This window comes from Salmo trutta, chromosome 5 (assembly GCF_901001165.1).
Source record: "Salmo trutta chromosome 5, fSalTru1.1, whole genome shotgun sequence".
NCBI lineage: Eukaryota > Metazoa > Chordata > Actinopteri > Salmoniformes > Salmonidae > Salmo > Salmo trutta.
Window position 1 is genome coordinate 22,742,299 of NC_042961.1, and position 7,777 is coordinate 22,750,075.

General features: G+C 39.2%; 1 protein-coding gene across 2 annotated transcripts; it reads left to right on the forward strand.

The window, feature by feature from the left end:
• Positions 1-3,891: 3,891 nt before the first annotated feature.
• Positions 3,892-6,666, forward strand: LOC115193885 (visual system homeobox 1). 2 transcript variants are annotated; one of them, XM_029753012.1, is made up of 5 exons: positions 3,892-4,351; positions 4,707-4,785; positions 4,927-5,050; positions 5,176-5,368; positions 5,657-6,666. In XM_029753012.1, the coding sequence occupies exons 1-5, from the start codon at positions 3,955-3,957 to the stop codon at positions 5,908-5,910; spliced, it is 1,047 nt and encodes a 348-aa protein (XP_029608872.1). In that variant the 5' UTR covers positions 3,892-3,954; the 3' UTR covers positions 5,911-6,666. The 2 variants fall into 2 exon arrangements, with proteins under 2 accessions (XP_029608872.1, XP_029608873.1); XM_029753013.1 differs by having other exon boundaries at positions 5,176-5,356.
• The last annotated feature ends 1,111 nt before the right edge of the window (positions 6,667-7,777 follow it).

Here is a 7,777-nt window from a genome sequence, read left to right on the forward strand (position 1 = left end):
TTGATTCGTTGAGGAGATTAATGATGGTAATGGTGATGATTTATTCTATTTATATTTGATTTTAAGGGATGAGGGATAATTCATGTTACTTACCTCTTATAATTGACATTGAAAACACTTATCTGATGTTAACTGTGGATTATCCTGAATAATCTTTTACTATTTTATATCATTTTAAATTCGGAAGGTTCAATGTTAGGATGGTCCACTTATTATGTCCAATAACTGAGCCTATCATGTTAGAATCCCACGATTTCCCAGAAACGATTAGCTATTTACGACCATGTCGATCTAAACCCGTGTGAAAAACACACCACGTGCTCTTTGATGGATATGTGTAGTAAAAGCATATTTCACATGGCTCTGTATTCAAGTGATAGATTAAACTAATTTAATGCATTTGGTTAAGAAGATTTCTCTCATTTATTTGTATATCAGAGACCGGTGCCATACCACCTCTTTAAATGTAAAAGTCACTGGGCAGACGAGGATGATCTAACTGTATTAAACGAGCACCATTTGCCAGAGTAACCTGTTCTCGTTATTCCCTTATCATGCACTTTTCTCTCTGAGTATTCTGACCTTGAATTTAAGCAGGGCCAGTGCCAGCAATGTATGCGTTTGGGGGTGGAGATCAAATAAATGGAGGTGTGGTGGAGGTGTGTCTACAGATATGGCATATTTTAACCTTGATTTAATTCCCTAATATTTCCACCGCCTTTACATAACAGGAAACCACGAATGAGGTCGAGCGAACCGGCCGGTTCCAAGTGGAAAAAAGCATCTGATGTCTTTTTTCCTATAGAAATAACAGCATTCTCCATGCAATGGTATTTATAAATTGCTTAGAGCTATTGATAAGAGTTAGGTAACTGAGTAATCCGTTTGGATAAGGGGATTGTAGATATAGGTTATGACAATTGTTTTATATCTATTTTACCTGATGATTGCTGGAGATGAATGTGAACGAGTCATTTGGCAGGAAAACGACCCCAAGTAATAACCGCATGTATTTAACTGCCAATTTAGTGTTCATTCCTTTCCCTACATTCATTGCATTCCATTAAGACTATATAATTTGATTTAGTTACCTTTATGTATTTACTCTGTAAACGCTGTCACATCCATGTGGTTGCTCAAACCGTTACTTTGAATTTGACTAGCACAGTTCCACGACCAGTATGGGCAATAAGGGTATATTTTTATTATATCATACTATTATATACTATTCTCCATATTATAATTATATTGTAGTCTACACTACTTCCAACTTTACCATTGATGAACAGAACGTGGCAACTTTCAGTATGAATCAAACCACTTTTTCCCGATTGTGAGTAAAGGCTCTATTAGGATTTACGATTATTCCCTAAACATAAATAATGGCTAAAATCTTTTTTATTTTTTTTATTTAACTAGGCAAGTCAGTTAAGAACAAATTATTATTTACAATGACGGCCTACCCCGGCCAAACCCTGAACGACTCTGGGCCAATTGTGCGCCGCCCTACGGGACTCCCAATCACAGCTGGATGTGATGCATCCTGGATTCGAACCAGTGATTACAGTGATACTTATTGCACTGACATGCAGTGCCTTAGACCACGTGTGGCGGAGTGGTTCTGAAACAGAGACAAATATGAACATGTTTTCATGGCTATCTTTGTATATTCAGAACGTATTCTCTATAGTCTACGTTCAAGTATTGTGCCGTTCGTTGGCCGATCAAATTCAAATGAAAGGTACACCATTTTAAAGGGGTTGCTTGAGAGAAATTAACAGTAAAACGAATTGAACAAAAACTCCCTGATCAAATAGGTAGGGGGGCCAGTGGGTGTTTTCTGTGGTTGAATTACATGTATTCAGTGTATGCAAAGGAACCACACTGTGCGCTTCCATAAGGTAAATCTGAATACAAACGACTGAAAAGTGTGTAGGAATGGCGTTTGTATGGCGTCAGTTTCCTTCGTCGGTATCGCCCCTAGGAGTAGAGCAGATGCACATGTAGAGAATCCCGCACATGCGCAGAAGCGTCGGGATCTTAAGAGGTCACGAATAAAGGTCCATGAAAAGTGGCATCCGCTGCCGCTCCGTTTTTTTTTACAAAGTACCTGCAGGAGGAAACACACCCCCTCCGCTCAATCCCTTGGGATTACCATCATTTGGTTTTAATGTCCAGATTTACTTTTACACAAGGAGCTTCATTTTCTCCCGAGATCTCGTTATTAACTTTATCTAGCCTACAAAATAAAGCTGATTCTGCGTCTACGTCAAATCAATTACGGGTTTATCCTAATATCTGTTCAAACAGGAAATTTGGTGAAGGGTCGGATTACGAACTCTAATTACACCGGGAGATTTTCTCCACGTTAGTTTGCTGTGGTCTAGTGAAAGTGTATTTAGAGGGACATGTGTCATCCACGTCATCATGATGAATATGAAATACTATTAAGATCAGCGCCTCGTTTGCTGCTGGCAACAGGGCAACCACACACATACATTTCTGACAATTTATGGGCTACATCAATAAAGACCCTGAGAGCAAAATATTTTAGGCTATACTGCAAGGGACAAGTACAGTTGCGGACCAATAGACACACTTGTACTTTTCGTAAATAATTCCCTATTTCTTCAACAACAACAAAAACATGAAACAGAAAAAAAACGTTGGTCTACATACCTTGTGTTGGATTTTCAACTTTGCGGAACCATTTTCTTTTAAATTCTGAGACAAATGACCCTATAGTTCAAAGACCAATTACCCAAATGAAAAATATGCTTTGTTAATCCAGATAACATATTGTCAGGGAGATTTTGACCTTTCTTGAATATGGAATTAATGCCTTTCCTTTTTATTTTTCAGGAGTGTCTAATAGGCTAGAGTGGAAAGAGACGAAATCAGTTGTAAATATTGAATCAGGTGTGGTAAACTGTCGTTTGTAAAAGCCATTTGAATGCAAGATGTGATGCGCATGCATATGATGGACTTTCTTTGTTATTATTTTTCAGGCAGCCATAGGCCTAGCCTAAAAAATAAATAAACTTTGTAGTGAAAAGAAATGTAGAAAAAAATATCTATATCGTGGGAAACATTAAAAAAAGTATCGTGATTATGCATTGACAACTTACATCGCCAGGCTACGTTTCCAGGCTATTTAAATGGCTATTTAAATGTTCTTTATTCTGCAGGTTGCATCATTAGTTTGCTATAGCCTATTACATAATATTCTTTGCCAAAATGAATTTAACATGCAATTTATTAAATCCCAGAGCGATTATAATAAACCAATGATTTAAACTTATTTTCAAATGTTAATCTTTTTGCGTTTTAAACCTATTTCCAGTTTGGCTATAGGCTGTCACGCTAAATAGGCTAGTCCCAAATCAACAAGCTATTCTCTAATTTTCACTACACGGGCAAACAAAGATTTTCGTTGGGATATAATATGTTTGTTCATTTACAAATAATACAACAATGACATTGAAGCATCACTGAACAATGGTCATAGCCCAACAACAGCAGATTGAGATACAAGTAATAAACGTTTGATTGCTAAAAAACTCAATTTCAGTTTTGGTTGATAATTGCAAAATGTCACATGGCCTGTATTCCTTCAAAATAGTATTTTGAAAGTTGTAAAGCATTCATTATTGTTTGGCCTGCAGACCTGGCTACATAAGTGACATTTGCCATCAGAGAAAAACACTTAGGACCAATTCGGATAGAGGGGACAGAGGAGAAAATCTTTATCGGATTTGATGGGAAATTGGTGGCAATTAATCCTTTGGGATTGAAAAAGGGAAACGCCTCCTTTCGTTTTGACGGGTGCCTTTTGCTCTGATTGGTCACCGGAGGTTATCCCTGGATATGACACAGGGATAAATTGTCCTGCCGTTTGTCATCTCCCGCCTCATCACCCCGAGCTACAGGAGAAAGAGAAAGTAGCGCTTTACAATGACAACCATGACAGGAAGAGATGATGGCTCGGATGAAAAGCCCAAAGTCAAAATGCTGGCTCCATCATTTGGGATCGATAAATCACGACTTCATGGATCTGGGTTTAGGTCTAAAGGCTTTGCCATCACGGACCTACTGGGTCTTGAAACGGATCTCCAGCCTCGCCCATCCGGACCTCATGGAGTAGGAGGAAACGGGGATATTCAGAGCACTGGGATGGGATTCCCTTTCGCTGGAGGATCCTTGCCTCTTGGTCTAGGGTTTCTGTGCAGTTTAGCGGCTCAGCAACCTGCGGGAGCCCCCTGCTTCCTACCGAGTCACATACCCCTCCTTCAGTCCAGGACCGAGAGTCATTTCATGCAGAACTTGGAGCAACAAAGAGACCCCTACTCTGGTACAGCTCACTTCAAATCGTTGACTTTATAAAGTTAGTGCTTTAGGGAAGCGGTCCACTTTGCATTTATTCTCAGGGGGTGCTGAAATAGCCACTTCTTCATGTAGCTCAATTTATTTCAAATTTGATTGCGTTCAAGGTTGATTTAGCGCGAGACTAATATGGGAGCTGTTATTTTGGATAACATTCCAACATTTCATTTTCGAAACATATAATTATATTCAATTAGTCTATATAGCATGTATAAGCTCTCAATGTCTACTTTTTTTTCAGCACAATTTTCATTGAACATTTATTCGTTTGATTTTGGATAGATTCTTTTGTCTCTAATATATGTTTTCCTTTTTCTTTTTAGATGATGAATGTCTCTCTGGTGATCGAAACGATTCGAAAAACTCAGGGAACTCACAGAAGAGAAAGAAAAGGAGGCACAGGTTGGTACACATGATGACAGTTGTATTGCTCCAGAGCAATAAAAGAGACATTGAGTAGACTATTATATTAAACTAGTACAATGAATGCCTTTGGGGAAGCCTACTTTATCAATGCTTCAATTAAAAAACATTTTTTTACAGAACCGTGTTCACATCGCATCAACTGGAGGAGCTCGAAAAGGCATTCCATGAAGCACATTACCCAGACGTATATGCCAGGGAAATGTTAGCAATGAAGACAGAATTGCCTGAGGACAGAATACAGGTAAGCCTATATAAACATGTAGGCTACTACAAAGCTAAAACGGACATGTAGGCCTACAATGGCCATATTGATGGTTTAATCCGGAAAATTTTCCAAAGATCTAATATTTTGTGCCTATTTTTCAGGTATGGTTCCAGAATCGTCGGGCCAAGTGGAGGAAACGTGAGAAGTGCTGGGGACGCAGCAGTGTGATGGCAGAGTATGGGCTCTACGGTGCCATGGTCCGCCACTCCATCCCTCTGCCAGAATCAATCATCAACTCCGCCAAGAGCGGGATGATGGGCTCCTGTGCTCCCTGGCTTCTAGGTGAGCCAGCAGGTTGTTTGCTTTATTAATAATATAAGACTCAAATATGTATTTAATCCATTGAATACATAGCTGAGATGTGTTTTGTATCTGTACAATGTTTGATATAGGCCTAGATGTAGCCTACATATTTCATGAAGTAAACATAAACATAACATAGACATAATAACGAGGAAGTAGGCCTAAATGTTACATTTTCGTTTACCAATAGGGCTAACCTCCACTTATCTGGATGTATTTTGCTATAGGCTACGGTGTACGCTGAGACGAATTGTTTTTCATTTGTATCACTTTACGCAGGAATGCACAAGAAGTCCATGGAGATAGTAAAGAAATCGCCAGGTACGCCAGAGTCTACCCACTCGGAGGAAACTAAAGAGAAAGACAGCGACATGTCCTGGCCCAACCGCGCTAGTGCTGTAGACGACAGTGAGGACATGGCAATAGACCTATCCAGCACCTCCAAGCAGGACAGCAACAACAAGAGCACTTTGAAATCATTGTCGCCGCAAAGGGATCTCATTCCCAACAGTGATTCAGACGATGAGAGCTAAATAGACGTCAATCCCCGTTGCAGACAGTGAGCTCGGACATTTGCGTGGAAATGATGCTCACCTCGAAGACAATTCCCACTGGGCACAGACGTCAAGGCAACGTCTATTCCACCTTGGTTCAACGTAATTTCACTGAAAGACGTGGAAACAACGTTGATTCAACAAGTGTGTGCCTAGTGGGTTATTTTCCAAAGATGTGCAACGGTCCCATCAATTTAGGAGTGTACAGTGTACTTGTCTTATTTCTTAATACTTGTATTTGAACATATGTTTTATAACCTTGTCGGGTTTTAAATAAGATACTATTTAATGTTTTATTCCTTTCTATACTTTTGTTAACATTTTTGTGGTATTGAAATAATATTTCAAGAAGAGAGAGGACCACCAGAAATACACATACTCTCTTCTCCTGCAGGAACATGTTAGACGAAAAAGCAAAATGTAAATTTCTCTGAAAACAATTACTGAAAATCACAAACCTTACATCTTATTTCATATTTTTGAATGTTGATGGTTAGAGTGTAAGTCCCACCGCCAGCATTTTGTATAAAACATCAACTAAAATTCACAGATCATCGTTATCAATGGGCGAAATTAAGCACTTTAGTTGTGTTGATACTGAATGTCATTCAGAGGTCAATTTCACTGTAATGACAGCGATAATAAGAACACTGTAATAACAGCAATATCATGAAAACAGTCAAATAAATCAAATATTTTTTTGAAATTCTGTCTTTCTTTGATTTGTTCGTATACCTTCATTCACTTGATGTACCATTTAAATGGGTTTTAAAAAAAAGACAGACGCTGATGCAATAAGGTACTAACTATAGCGTACACTGATATAACTAACTTCTATGGATTAAATTACATTCCAAAAGGTAGACTTTGCGAATTCACTTAAAATGTTTTCTAGCAGACATCTTTGACACAAGCTACTGTTGCTATGTCGCTACACTTACCACTAACACACAGTTCAACATTGTTGCTTTATAGAGTCAAAAATAAATATTGAATGTGGGGAAATTCTGTGACAGAAGAGGACAACCAACAGAATCAGTGTATCGATGAGGCTGTATAGTGGAGCGGGTCGATCGCTTCAAGTTCCTCGGTGTCCACATCACTAAGGAATTAACATGGTCCACACAAACACATACACAGAGACAGCGCATCTTTCCCCTCAGGAGATGAGATTTCCTGTTAACCTAAAAACATATTTTTTAGAAGAACACATGGAGATAGGCCTACACACTTGGTTCTCTCACCGCCTTATTCGCCCCAAAAATGTTAGGCTACATTAAATATTTAACATAAATCAATTAGTTCACGACATGGGTATCAAAATACAATGTTGTGCCGATGTTGAAAATGTAGGCTATTTATGTTTTTTTGGAATAAAAGTATTAAAAAGATTCCAAAAACAAAATAGCACCCTGACCAATTTTGAAGATTGAAAGGCACATGAGATTTCGTGTACATTAAACATGTAACCTTTTAACAAGCACGCAAGACGGCGGTTGTTCAGTTGAAGCGCCGTAACAGCCCCGGATTCCTCACTGTATCTGTATGCGCATAAGAGGAGCAGAAGACGATGGTGATTGAAAGAGTAATGACGGCAATGGAGGGCAATGGAGCTGTAACTACTGCACAGGATTAAAGCTCATAGATGCTCTCACAGTTCTGGGCTCACAGAGAATCCTTGCAGTGGCTCTATTTAACGCACCCTGTCCCAGGTTGAGCAGGACACGGGCATTCCCACTAAGCACGGACCGACGCCTGGTCCTGTCCGGACATCTCTTTTTGGTGGGGTCCCGGCGTTGAAATCTGAATCATGCGCGTTTATGTTTGGTTCAGATTGGGTCAGGTC

Coding starts and splice junctions, on each gene's coding strand:
- LOC115193885 (XM_029753012.1), top strand. CDS start 3,955: ATGACAACCATGACAGGAAGAGATGATGGCTCGGATGAAAAGCCCAAA. Junction 4,352..4,706: donor ACAAAGAGACCCCTACTCTG/GTACAGCTCACT, acceptor TTTTCTTTTTAG/ATGATGAATGTCTCTCTGGT. Junction 4,786..4,926: donor AGAAAGAAAAGGAGGCACAG/GTTGGTACACAT, acceptor ATTTTTTTACAG/AACCGTGTTCACATCGCATC.